The sequence below is a fragment of the Rhinoraja longicauda genome, chromosome 16, assembly GCF_053455715.1.
Source record: "Rhinoraja longicauda isolate Sanriku21f chromosome 16, sRhiLon1.1, whole genome shotgun sequence".
Lineage (NCBI taxonomy): Eukaryota > Metazoa > Chordata > Chondrichthyes > Rajiformes > Arhynchobatidae > Rhinoraja > Rhinoraja longicauda.
The window spans coordinates 4,759,469-4,774,079 of NC_135968.1; the positions used below are offsets into that span (position 1 = coordinate 4,759,469).

Sequence of the window (14,611 nt, forward strand, 5' to 3'; positions counted from 1 at the left end):
AACCACTCCCCATTGTCTTTGGTATAATTGTAACTTCCCCACCTCCAGCTCGCTCTCTAGTGCCAGTGATGACCACGGACAGCTAGGGCATAATGTATGTGCAGTGTTATGAATAAACTTATATATAGTAAAAGACTCTGCCTACGAGTGGCATCCTTTTACATGGTGTCAGATCGGTAGACTTGCGCCTCCTGTTTATCGGTTTTTATTTTATTATTTGTTTCTCCCAATTGTGTCCCCTCCTTCCACTTTGCCATGTCTTCCTCGTGTCGTCGTCCGGACACGCTCGTTTTCGATGAGGACATCGTGCACCGCTGGACTGTCTTCCAGCGGGACTACGAACACTATATAGCCATTGCCCATCCTGATGCGACTGCTGCGATAAAAGCCCACCTGCTCCTCAACCTGGCTGGTCCGGAGGCAATGGAACGCTATGCGTCGTTCCAATTCGTCCCCCCAGAGGACCGCAACGACCCGGTATGTCTCATTGCTAAGTTCACTGCCCTGTGCGACATACCCACCAACAATATCATCGAACGTTTTAAATTTTTCTCGCGGCGTCAGACTCCAGGGGAGCACGTTGACGCCTTTATTGCATCTTTAAGACATATGGCTCGGCGGTGCCGCCTTCAAACGATTACACCCGACGAGATGATCAGGGACGTCCTGGTCAACGGTCTCCTAAACTCTAGGCTGCGGGATGAGCTCCTAATGAAGCCTGACCTGTCGCTTACGGACGCAATACATGCCGCACGAATGGCCTCTGCTGTTGGCTCAGTATCCCAGCCGGCCCCCCAGGACATAAATTTCGCCAGCCGCCGGCGATTGAATGACCCACAGCCCAGGGTCGCCCCCTCCGCGCCCACTATGGCCACCCCTCGCAGATGCCCAAACTGCAACTTCTCGTCACACAGGTATAACATTTGCCCAGCGCAGGGCAAAACTTGTAATTCATGTGGGAAGCAGAACCATTTTTCTGCAGCCTGTCGTTCTCGTGGGAGACCTGTCCCTGCTCCTAGAGGGAGTCTACACAACCTTGCAAGCGATAACGCAACCGGTTCCCGGTACCAACATGAGGTCCTCGATGGCTCAGATACGACTTCCTCCCATGGAGACTCTCTGGTGTTTTCGCTCTTGGGAGCACCTGCATTGATAACGGATCCATCCGTGCAAGTTACAGTCAATGGACACTCCTTCCCTGCCAAGGTCGACACTGGGGCGTTTGCCAATGTTATGTCTGTGGGCCTCTTCGAGCAGATAAATTCGGGGGAGAGGGTTACTCCTGACAACTCCCGCCTCCATGCCTATGGGGGAGGCGTTCTGATTGCCGTGGGAAAGGCAACGGTTGTCTGTACTGTTCTGGATACCTCTCGGCCCCTCACGTTCCTCCTGCTAGCATCTGAAAACGTCACCCTGCTGGGCGCCCGTGCATGCCAGGACTTTGGTTTGGTCTCATTTCACCGCGACATCCACCTGGTGCAGGCCCCCATGGACCCCCTGGTCGAGTACCCTGACCGATTTGATGACGTCCTGGGGAAGCTGCCCTGTGCCTACAAGATCGTTGTGGACCCGGGGGTCGACCCAGTGGTCAGACCGGCCCACCGTGTGTCTTTTGCCATGAAGGGCCGCGTGGAGTCCACACTACGTGGCATGGTGGACTTGGGCATCCTCAAGGAGGTGAGTGCCCCCACCCAGTGGGTCTCCACCATGGTGGTCGCTGCCAAGAAGGACGCGAGCGAGATCAGGATCTGTATCAACCCCAAGGACCTGAACCTGGCTATTAAACGCCCGCACTACCCCATGCGGACAGTGGAGGACGTCGCGGCACAGGTCGGTCCAGCCACAGTTTTCTCGGTCCTGGATGCCAAGAGCTCCTTTTGGCAGATCCCGCTGGACGCACGTTCCTCCTTCCTGACCACCTTCAGCACACCGTTCGGCAGGTTCCGTTTCCTCCGCATGCCTTTTGGTATCAACTCGGCAAGCGAGGTTTTTCAGCGCACGATGGAGCAGCTGTTTGCTGGGTTGCCGTGCGCCATCATCGTGGATGACATCCTGGTGTACGGGAGGGACATTGCTGAGCATGACCGACACCTCCGCCAAGTCCTGGACAAGGCTCGTGAGATAAACCTCAAGCTTAATCGAAGGAAGTGTCGGTTCCGCGTTGCGGAAGTCACCTACGTAGGCCACGTTTTCACGGCGGGGGGCCTGAAGCCAGACCCCGAGAAGACGGCGGCGATCACCGAAATGCCCGCTCCCACTGACGTGCCCGGCCTGCAGCGCTTCCTGGGCATGGTCAACTACCTGGGTAAGTTCATACCCGACCTCAGCGAACTAAGTGCCCCCCTGAGAGAGCTGACCAAGAAGGACAATGCCTGGGTCTGGCTCCCTCACCACCAATCGGCCTTCGTAGCCCTGAGGTCCAGACTCGCGCGGACCCCGACTTTGCGGTTTTTCGACTTAAACAGGCCAATTGTCCTCACCTGCGATGCATCTCGGTTCGGCCTGGGTGCTGCCTGCCTGCAGCTCTACGACGACCGACAGCTGCCCGTCTCCTATGCCTCTCGAACAATGACCCCTGCTGAACAGCGCTACGCGCAGATTGAGAAGGAGCTCCTTGCCGTGGTGTTCGCTTGCTCCAAGTTCAGAGACTACGTTCTGGGAAAAACTTTCACCATCGAAACTGACCACCAGCCGCTGGTCTCGATTTTAAACAAGCCCATCCACGCAGCATCGTCCCGCCTGCAGCGAATGATGCTGCAGCTGCAGCGTTTTCAATTCGAAATCGTGTACCGCAAAGGCAAGGAGATGTTCGTGGCAGACACTCTGTCCCGCGCCCCACTACCTTCCATTTCCCGCCATCCGTACGAATCGGCGGACCTGATGGTGTTGAACGTCAACATTGTTCCATCTTGGCAGCTGCAGTCCCTGGTCAAACACACTGCCGCGGATCCGGACCTCCAACAGCTTGCGGGCGTCATCCGCCGTGGCTGGCCTGAACGACGGTCTTCCCTGCCGGCTGGTGCCGTGCCCTACTTCCTGGTTCGGGATGAACTGGTGCTGCACGCGGGTGTGGTGGTGAAGGGTCACAAGGTTGTGGTGCCGGCTGCGCTGCGCGATCACTACTTCCACACCGCCCACAACGGACACCCAGGGGTGGAGGCCACGTTGTCCCAGGCCCAAGCACAGTTTTACTGGCCTGGCATGGTCAAGGAGATCCGGGACAGGGTCTCCGCCTGCGCTGCCTGCAACAGCCTATTACCTCATCAGCAGCGTCAGCCTCTCCTGCAGCAGCCGGCTCCCGAGTTGCCGTGGACGGCTGTTGCCGCCGATATTTTCGAGTGGCGTGGCAAACACTACCTGGTCCTGGTGGACTCCTACTCAAGCTGGTTCGAGGTGGACCTGCTGCCGTCCCTCACGTCTGCTGCCGTCATCGGGAAGCTTCGCCGCCACTTCTCGACCTTTGGTTCCCCGGCATCTCTCCAGTCCGACAACGGCAGCCAGTTTACCAGCGCGGAGTTTGCTGTTTTTGCAAATCGCTGGAACTTCCGCCACATCACCAGCAGCCCCGAGTACCCGCAAAGCAATGGACTTGCAGAGCGCGCTGTCCGCAGCGCTAAGGAGCTGATGGAACGTTGCCGGCTTGACAGTTCGGACTTGTACCTTGCCCTCCTCAACCTCCGCAACATCTCCCGGGACCCCGCGCTCGGTTCCCCTGCGCAACGCCTCCTGTCCCGCACCACTAGACCCCCCATCCCCGTCTCCCAGCAATCCCTGAAACCCACGGCTCGGAGCCCTGCCGCTGTCAGGGAGCGCATCACTGAGAAGCAGCTCATTCGGAAGCGCTCCTTTGACAAATCGTCCCGTCCCCTTCCACCTTTGTTCGCTGGCCAGGTTGTCCGGATGGAGTCGTCCTCCGGCCACCACCGGCTGGCCGTGGTCGTCGGCAATGCTGACTCTCCACGGTCGTACCTGGTCAACTACGAGGGTACCGTGTACCGTCGTACCCGCCAGCACCTGATGCTGGTAAACGAACCTGCACCGCCCCCCGCGATCCCGTATTCGCCTCCCGTCCACTACAAGGTGCCTGATGTGCCTCCTGCTCCGGTACATCCGCAGTCGCCCCAGCTACCTACCCCTCCCTCGCCTGTGCGTGCATCGCTTCCCAGTCCTCCACCTTCCCCTGGTTCCCCGGCCTCTGTACCCGCACCCGTTCATGCTGCTCCTTCGACCGGCGGGGATGGTGGGTTGCGCACCCGCTCTGGGAGAGTGGTCAGGCCGCCTGTCCGGTACGGTGTGTACGAGTAGTCTGTTTGTAGTTTGAGCCTAGCGCATGAGCCGTGGTCACTTTGTTTCCAAGAGGAAGGATGTAGATCAGTGCATGTTCCTTTAACATAGTGACCTCACCACTACTAACCACTCCCCATTGTCTTTGGTATAATTGTAACTTCCCCACCTCCAGCTCGCTCTCTAGTGCCAGTGATGACCACGGACAGCTAGGGCATAATGTATGTGCAGTGTTATGAATAAACTTATATATAGTAAAAGACTCTGCCTACGAGTGGCATCCTTTTACACTTCATCATTACATTCTGTGCTGCGCCAAGCACAGTTCGTGCAGGGTGTTCGTGCCCAAGAATTTAAAGCTGCTAAGTTTCACCATCGCTGATTTACCAAGGAAAACTGGAGCGTGGTCTCTCGGCTTCCCCTCTCTGAAGTCAACTATTAATTATTTGGCATTTGACACGGGGAAAGAGGTTTTTTTTCGGCACCAGTGAACCCTTTGTTGTATCTGTCTCATGTACGCTGATACATTCCCACTCATAATTCTGCTAACGGCAGCAGCATGGTCAGCGACTTTATAGGTGACATTGAACGTGCTTAGCCACACACTTATTGGTGTAGAGTGGAGCTGGGGGGCGAATCACGTAGCCTTTCAGGTGCACCTGTGCTGACCGCCAACGAGCAGGAGATGTATCTATTGATCTGTGCGGATTGAAGGCTGCCCGTGAGGAAGTAAAGGATCGAGTTACAAACGGAGGTACGCTTGTGGGAGCTTGCTGATGAGTTTGGAGAGGATGATAACGTTGAATGCGAAGTTAATGGGCAGCAGCTTGATGCATGTGTTCCTGATATCCGAATTCTCGATAGCAGAATGGAGAGTCAGTGAGATACTCGTTGTTGTTAACCCATTGTGACGATAGACAAATTGAAATGGTATCAGAAAAGATTTTTTTTAAGTGCTCGAGTAACTCAGCGGGTCTAGCAGGACAGAGGTGACATTGAAGTTTGGGGCCCTTCTTCCAACTGATTGCGGTTGGGAAAATTTTGAAAGTGAGAGCGGCAGGACAAAGTGCGGCTGATGATGGGTAGATGAGACATAGAGAGCATGAGACAAACGTCCCGAGGTTGCACGCCCATGGAACGTTCACTTCCAATAACAAAGGGTAAAATCAGTATATCAGCGACTGAAGCAGAATCCAAGAAAGAATTTCTTAAAAACCCTGCCTTCGTACAAGGAATCCTACATCAAATATTCAAATCTACACATAAAGTGAATCTAGATTCCTTTTGAACATCAGTGACGGCAGTGCGCGTTGTCACCTTTAATATAACCTGTGTAATGTACTAAACGTTATTTGTACAGTAATTCAGTCCGAATAAAATATTCTGTCCTGGTCATAGTTGAGATCGCTTCTATCGTCACTCTTCCCATCTGGAAATATTTATTTTGCTGCCACTCTTCTCTGTTCTTTGCCCAGACTCTCCTGTGCGTTCGGTTTTAAGGACACGAAGAACTCAATGTATTAAACTGTCAGATATAAATAGATGAGTCAATTTGCTAAAGATGCAGGTTAGAACTATATCAACACGGAAGATGCATGCACCTGGAAATGGATCAGTCTTTGCCATTTATCACTCTGCTCTCGCGACCTTCGGTGGATGATGTAATGATTGGCAGGGAAGAAGCCGACGTTTAATGTATGACCGCGTCCTCGCTGCATACGTGGCTGCTCATCATATCGTGCCCTCCATAATGTTTGGGACAAACACCCATTTATTTATTTGCCTCTGTACTCCAGAATTTGAGATTTGTAATAGAAAAAAAAATAACATGTGGTTAAATGATGAGATGGTATGGTTTGGATCTTTTTTTCCCCCTGAATTATTAAAAAATAATATTTACAATGCAATAAAACAAAACAGAACCCACCACCATAATACAAGACAAACAAATATACCAAATGAACTACTATACAACTATATTACAATCCTTGTCCAGGATGCATTCAACCCCCCGCGGTGACCAACCGACTCGGGCGTCCCCCAGGGTGCCCTTGCTTTCGATCTTGGGCAGTTCCTTCTCTCCTCCATACTTTGCTCTTGCCATTACTCTGATATAAGTTAGTCTTCGTCTCGTCTGTCGACAAGACCTTTTTTCCAGAACGGTGGTTGTTTTTTTAAGTATTTCTTGGCAAACTGTAACCCGGCCATCCTATTTTTGCGGCTAACCAGTGGTTTGCAACTTGCAGTGTAACCTCTGTATTTCTGTTCATGACGTCTTCTGCGGACAGTGGTCATTGACAAATCCATAAGTAATTCATGAAGAGTGTTGCTGAACTGTCGGACAAGTGTTTGGGGACTTTTCTTTATTATTGAGAGAATTCCTGTTATCAGCTGTGGCGGTCTTCCTTGGCCTGCCAATCCCTTTGCGATTAGTAAGCTCACCAGTGCTCTCTTTCTTCTCAATGATGCACCAAACCGTTGATTTTGGTAAGCCTAAGATTTGGCTGTTCTCTCCAGCAGTTTTATTCTTGTTTCGCAGTCTCATAATGGCTTCTTTGACTTACATTGGCACAACTTTGGTCCTCATGTTGCTAAACAGCAATAAAAGTTTCCAAAGGAGATGGAAAGACTGCAGGAAAGACTGAGTGCTGAGAGCTCTTTTACACCTGCATTAAGGAGGCAATTAAACACACCTGAGCAATTACAAACGCCTGTGAAGCCATTATTGTGCCCTGAAATGGAGGGACTATGTATAAACACAGCTGTAATTTCTACATAGTGAAACCAAAATGTATAAAAATGGCCTTTAATAAAATCCGACAATGTGCTCTTTAACCACATGCGATTGTTCGTATTACAACTCTCCAATTGTGGAGTACAGAGGCAAATAAATAAATGATGGGTCTTTGTCCCAAACATCATGGAAGGCACTATATTGGTGGCAGGTAGAGCTTGCGGTGGTCAGCGTTAATATGTCTTGATTTAAGTCTCAAATTAGGAAACTTCAGAGGGCAATTGATATCCCCCCTCAATATTGTGTGACGGAAGTCCCATATGACAAGAGAGGTGGAGAGGGTGTGGGGACCAGAATAGTGGGGTAGAAATTGGAAATAGTGATTGGAAGGTGGGGATTAGCAGCAGTAAGACTAAAAGGAAGGGCGGACACGGACAGGTGATGGAATATGGTAAAGCTGATGGAATAAAGTACGTTTATTTCAACACAAGAAGAATTCGGGGGAAAGCAAATGCACTAATCGGTGAACTTACAAAGAATTGTGCTTGGAATTACAATATTGTGACCATTGCCGAAATATGGTTGCGTGTTAGACACGACTGGCAGCTCAGTACCATGGGATTTTGATGTTTCAGAGGTGGTAGAGAGGGAGTAAAAAGAAGTGGATAAGTTTGTCTGTTACTCAGGGGGAATGTCAAGGCGGAAACCAGAGGGGACATCGGTGGGTGGTTCGTTCCCTCAGGCTATATGGGTAGAGCTTAAAAATAAGAAAGGTGCAAGTACTCCAATGGAATTGTACTATGTAGAAGATGACAGGGCAATAGATTTTCCTTAGGGGGTGACTTTAACGATGTTGACTGCGACTTGCTCAATGCCACGGGGCAGAATTTGTTCGATGTATCCAAACGGGTTTCTCGAAATAGCACGTGGATAGTCCAATCTGAGAAGGGACCATGTTGAACCTTGTGTTGCGAAATGTATCTTCCCTGGTGACTGGCATTTCAGTGGAAGAGCATTTTGGGGATAGTAATCACAACTCGATAGGACTTAAGGTTGCTTTGAATTGCGAGAAGGCTGGACCTTGCAGGGGTACTAACTTGGAGTAAGGGAAATTACATCATTATTGAACAGGAGCTCGGGTGTGTTGTCACGTAAGAGTACATCTAACATACGGAAGTCGTTTAAAGACTAGTTCAGGGTGGGTATGTTCCAGTCAAGAGGACGGATCACAATGCCAAAGTAAGGGAATCTTGAATGACAAAGATGTAAATTTGCTCAAAAAGAAAAAAAAGGAAACACGTGCAGGGTTTAAAGGGATGGAGTCATATATGACCTTTGAGGAATATACAGAAATGACGAAAGAATACATCCGAATGAATCACAGTTTGGTTTGGGAACAGCTCCATTCAGGACCGTAAGAAATTGCAGCGAATTGTGGACGCAGCCCAGGTCATCACACAAACCAACCTCCCTTCTAATGATTCAATTTATACCTCACGTTGCCTCATCAAGGCCAGCAGCATAATCAAGGACAAGTCGCACCCTGGCCACTCCTTCTTCTCTCCTCTCCCATCATGGAAAAATTGTACAAATGTGAAAACGCACACCAGATTCAGGGACAGTTTCTCCCCAGCTGTTACCAAGCAACTTACTACAACCAGGATCCTACCACAACCAGAGAGCAGTGCTGAACTTCTATTTACATTTGATGTCCCTCGGACTAACCTTGACCGGACTTTGTTGGCTTTACCTTGCACTAAACGTTATTCCCCTATCATGTATCTGTACACTGTAAATGGATTGATTTGTCGTTCTGCATTGTCGTTCTGCTGACTTGTTAGCACACCTCAAAAGGCTTTTCACTTTACCTCGGTACACTTGACAATAAACTAAACTGAACTGAACTGGGAACTCATGGAGCCAAAATGGACCATGAAATGTCTTTGGGATATTGCCTGTATATAGCCACATAAATCCCCCCATATCCAGCATATTGACTGCTGCTCCAGGATCCAGCCGAAGCAGTGTCTTGGGTCTCACTTTTAGGTACCCCATGGGCCACATACAGGGTCATAGAGCCATATAACTCGGTAGCCATCCCGGCGGCCCCATTGAGGCCGTTCCGACAAACAAGCACACGATTTGCATTAATCCACATTTATTCACGCCATAGTCTTATTAGTCCCTCCCACCAGATTGGAGCACCTTACCATCTCTGCCCAGCAGTCCTTCGTGTTTTACCATTTTGCCCTCACATTTGTCGGGGCTGAACATATTCAGCAGCAGTGATCCCGGAGTCAGACATGTTGGCTGATAGTGACGAATCCGTGACTTGGAAATGTTGGGTAGCCGCAGGTAGTCTTCAGTGTCCTGGTACCAGTATCAGCGCGTGAGGGCTAATGGGCTGGATGTGCCTTTCGTTGTGATATTTCACATATTCACAGCTGCGGCCCAGCAATCCACTTGTTTCTTTCTGATACACAATGGTGTGAATTGTCAGTGAGGAGACAACTATATTGACGCAGTCCGAAGAAAGGCCCAGAATCGAAAAGTCGCCTGTCCATTCATTCCACAGATGCTGTCTGCCCCCCGAGTTACTCTTTATTACCTATTATGTGACGACATCTAACAAGGGTCAGACGGGTTTAGGGAACTCGTCTTCACTCTCGAGAGTCATAGAGTCATAGAGTAATTCTGCGTGGAAACAGGCTGTTCGGCCCAACTTGCCCACACCGAACAACATGTCCCAGCCACACTGGTCCCACCCGCCCGCGTTTGGTCCATATTCCTCCAAACCTGTCCTATCCATATACCCGTCTTAAACGTTGGGACAGTCCCTGCCTCAACTATCTCTTCTGGCAGCTTGTTCCATACACGCACCGCCTATTGTGTGAAAAAGTTATCGCTGAGATTCCCTTTAAGTTTTTCCTCTTAAACCTAAAGGTAAGCGTAAACCTTAAACGTGGATGGTACGAACATTACCCTTAAAACCCCGATATGATCCTATTCCTTGTTTGCTCAGTGGCTGTAACTGATGTTATTGATGATCTAATCTTGTTGATGAACTCAATTTCATAAACACTAATGATGATGCTAGTTAGTTTTCCAGGGCGGCAACCTCAAATCAGGTATAAAAGGGGATTTTTTTTTTAAGCTGACCACATGTGGCGCTGGGTACAGAAGCTGCTTCATCTTTCTGAAAATGCACGCTCCGCCAACGGGCCTGCCCTATGCCATTTACTACACTGTTCTTGCCGTCGTCGCTATCCCAGGTATACTATATCTGTAATATATGTATTCCTCATTGCAACTGTAATCTCGCGAGCGCTTGGATGCAATGGTGGTAAAATTTAGTTTACGGTTCCCGAAACACCTTTCAGAACTCACCGGATGGATTCTGTTCACTGCTGGATGCTGTGTGGCGAAGAAAGACGTTTTCGTGGCGGAATGAGTTTCTCTTAGAGAAACCTACAAACGTGTAAGTAGAGGCAAAGGTATGGAAAGGAGTTTAGAAAAATGAAGGCCTCGCTGATACTTACCGAATAGTGAAATGTCTGGATGGAGCGAATGTGGAGAGAATGTTGCCACTAGTGGAAGAATCTCGGACCAGACGCACAGCGTCATATTAGAAGGACTGGTCAGAACGCAGTTGGAGTACTGTCAGCAGTTTTGCACCCCCGATCTAAGGAAGGATGTACCTTTAGATAGGAGGAGAATGGATTTCTTTAGTCAGAGGGAGGTGAATCTGTGCAACTCATTGCCACAGCCCTCTGTGGAGTCCACGTCATTGGATTTTGGATTTTACACTCAGCGACAAAGTCTGTAAGAATTCTCTATGTATCAAAAGATGACTGCATTGGTCTAAGTTCTGAAAACGTGTCTGCTTCCTCAATCTCCCAAATGCCCCTGTGTTAGGAATCAATCCACGCCCTTTATCAGAAAGTATATCCTTTGCCAGCAAGGGTGTCCAGAGCCATACACAACCTCCCAGGTGCCGTGTCAACAGAACCAGAAGCAATTGCAGTACGATAATTGCTCTTGTACCAAAATCCTCGTTAACTTGCAGTGGTTCGTGGAAAATGTTAGCTGAACCCCAGGATTTTTGCGGGCTCAGGACATTAATAAAATGTTGTCATAAGGATTAGGGGTATAATTAGGTCATTTCTGCCCATGAAGCCTGCTTCGCCATTCAATCATGGCTGATCCATCTTTCCCTCCTAACCTCGTTCACCTGCCTTCCCACCATAATCTCTGACACGTATACTAATCAAGAATATATATATATATATATATATATATATATATATATCTACCTTAATAATATCTACTGATGTCCTCCATAGCCTTTTGTAGCAAAGAATTCCACAGATTCACCACCGTCTGACGAAAGAAATATCTCCTAATTTCCTTCCTAAAAGAACGTCCTTTACTTCTGAGGCTCTGACGTCTATTCCTAGACTCCCCACGAGTGGAAACATCCTTTCCACATCCACCCTATGCATGCATTTCACCATTCTGAATGTTTCAATGAGGCCCCACTTAATTCTTGTAAACTCCAGCGAGCACAGGCCCAGTGTCGACAAACGCTTCTCATAGTTTGTCTGTTTGTCTGTTTGTTTCTATGTTAATTGTATTTGTAAAGCGCTTTGTGCATGTGTTAAGGCGCTATATAAAATAAATATATTATTATTATTATTATAGTTTACCCTACTCATTCCTGGAATCATTCTTGTAAACCTCCTCTGGATCCTCTCCAGAGCCAGCGCATCCTTCCTCGGGTATGTTGGCCAAAATTGCTCACAATATTCCAAATGCGGCCTCACCAGCGCCTTATAGAGCCTCAACATTACATCCCTCTTTTTGCATTCAAGCCCTGGTGAAATAAATGCTATTATTGAGTTTGCTTTCTTTACTACCGATTCAACCTGCAGATTATTTTTTGGGAATTCTGCACCAGCACTCCCAAGTCCATTTGCTCCTCCGATTTCTGGATTTTCACCCCATTTAGAAAATAGTCTACGCCATTATTCTTACTGCCAAAATGCATGCGCCCACACTTTGCTGCACTGCATTCCATCTTCCATTTCCCTCCCCATTCTTCCAACTTGTCCAAGTCCTCCTGCAGAGTCCATGCGTTCCCTACACTACCTGCCCCCTCCTCTTTTTGCATCATCCGCAAGCTTTGCCACCAAGCCTTCAATACCCTCGTTCAAATCATTCATATACAACGCGAAGTATAGCGGCCCCAGTACCTACCCGTGCGGAACTCCACTTGTCACTGCAGCCAACCAGAAAAAGCCCGCTTTATTGCCACTCTTTGTCTTCTGCCATCCAGCCAACCTGCTATCCATGTTGGTATCTGCCCTTTGATACTGTGAGCTTTCATCTTCCTAAGCAGCCTAACGTGTGGCACCTTATCAAAGGCTTTCTGGAAATCTAATTGTACAACATCAACTGACTCTCCTTTCTCTGTCCTGCTATTTACTTCTTGAAAGAATTCCAGCAAATTTGTCAAGCAAGACCTCCCCGTCACAAAGCCACGCTGACTTCGGCCTGTTTAACCGTGAACCTCTAAGTACTCCGTAACCTCATCGTTTATAATAATAGACCCTAAAATCCTATCAACCACTGAAGTCGGGCCAACCGACCGATAGTTCGCATTATTCTGCTTTGCTCCTTTTTTGTGCATCGGGGTAATATGGGCAATTTTCCAATCATCTGCGACCACTCCTGACTGATTCCTGAAATATCACTATCAACCCCTCCACAATCTCTAAAGCCAACTCTTTCACCTGCTTTCCTTCCGGCACAGGTGACTTATCCATCTTCAGACCTTTCAGCTTCCCAAGCATCTCCTCCCTAGTAATAGCCACTCCACTAACTTCCCCTAACTTGTCTTCCTCTATTCTGTCTCTTTCTCTCTCTCTTTCTTGTGTGCAGCGAATTTAGTAGCAATTGTGATCCTGTCCCGAGGAAGGTGCGGGCTCTCCCGGTGTATCACTCGTTACCTGGTCTCCATGGCTGTGACTGATCTACTCGTCATTATCACCGCTGTGATAATCAACCGGCTCAGTGGGATGTATTTTCCGGGCAGTTTCCTCTCGATCACCCCTGTGTGCAGTGTCAGCAACGTGCTAACCTTTGCGGCCAGGGTCAGTTCAGTCTGGTTAACGGTCAGCTTCACCTTTGATCGATTTGTAGCTATTTGCTGCCAGAACTTTAAAACGAAGTATTGCACCGAACGGACGGCGGCAGTGGTTATAGGGACCGTCTGTACACTTGGCTGTTTGACCAACATCCCATTTTACTTCATACACGAGCCGATCTTTGTAGTCGACAATGTCCCGTGGTATTGCAGAATGAAGGAAATCCGTTACACCTCGCCCGTGTGGACAGCATTTGACTGGTTCGATAGTATTTTGACCCCCTGTCTCCCATTCCTCCTGATTTTGCTGCTCAATGCTCTGACGGTCAGACACATCCTGGCGGCCAGCAGAGCCCGCAGGAGACTCCGGGCCCAGAACAACGGTGAGACTCAGAGTGACCCAGAAATGGAGAGCAGGAAGAAGTCCATCGTTTTGCTGTTTACCATCTCGGGAAGTTTCATCCTGCTGTGGATGACGTATGTCATACAGTTTCTGCGCGTGCGCATTGTCAATGATTTCAACTTCCGAAGTTTCAATGACCCTCGCTTTATTCTCCAGGAAACCGGGAACATGCTGCAGCTTCTGAGCTCGTGCACCAACACGTTTATCTATGCAGCGATTCAAAGCAAATTCAGAGAAGAGTTAAAGAAAGCGGTCCAATATCAAATGAATTTGGTTTCTCAATTGTTTATTTCACGAAAGTAATAAATGTCAAACATTAAATTTATTTCCACGTGTATTGCCTCACCTGCCTTCACATCTCAGCCTTCTCTCCTTATCGTATACCCATTAGTCTCCTTTTCATTTCTTGCCTTTGCCTACCCACAGAACCCTCCATAATATTTGGGACAAAGACCCATCATTTATTTATTTGCCTCTGTACTCCACAATTTGAGATTTGTAATAGAAAAAAAATCACATGTGGTTAAAGTGCACACTGTCAGATTTTAATAAAGGCCATTTTTATACATTTTTGTTTCACCATGTAGAAATTACAGCCGTGGTTATACATAGTCCCCCCATTTCAGGGCACCATATTGTTTGGGACACAGCATTATCAAATAAATGAAAGTGGTCATGTTTAGATTTTGTTGCATATTCTGTGCATGTAATGACTGCCTGAAGGCTGTGATTCATGGACATCACCATTTGCTGGGTATTTTCCCCGATGCTGCTCTGCCTCTGCTATCTTTAGCTTAAGCTTGTTTTGGGGGCTGGTCCCCTTCAGTTTTCCCTTCAGCATATAAAAGGCATGCTCAATTGGATTCGGATCGGGCGATTGACTTGGCCACTCAAGAAATGACTATTTTTTAGCTTTGAAAAACGAATTTGTTCCCTTAGCATTGTGTTCGGGATCATTGTTTTGCTGTAGAATGAACCGCCGGCCAATGAGTTTTGAGGCATTTGTTTGAACTTGAGCAGATAGGATAGGACGCTTCAGAATTCA

At 48.4% G+C, this 14,611-nt stretch overlaps 1 protein-coding gene across 1 annotated transcript; it reads left to right on the forward strand.

Annotated features, from left to right (window-relative positions):
- The first annotated feature begins 10,220 nt into the window (after positions 1–10,220).
- On the forward strand, positions 10,221–13,869 carry LOC144600781 (putative G-protein coupled receptor 139). The gene is made up of 2 exons (XM_078412673.1): positions 10,221–10,290; positions 12,959–13,869. Exons 1-2 carry the CDS (start codon positions 10,221–10,223, stop codon positions 13,867–13,869), a joined length of 981 nt encoding a protein of 326 aa, XP_078268799.1.
- The last annotated feature ends 742 nt before the right edge of the window (positions 13,870–14,611 follow it).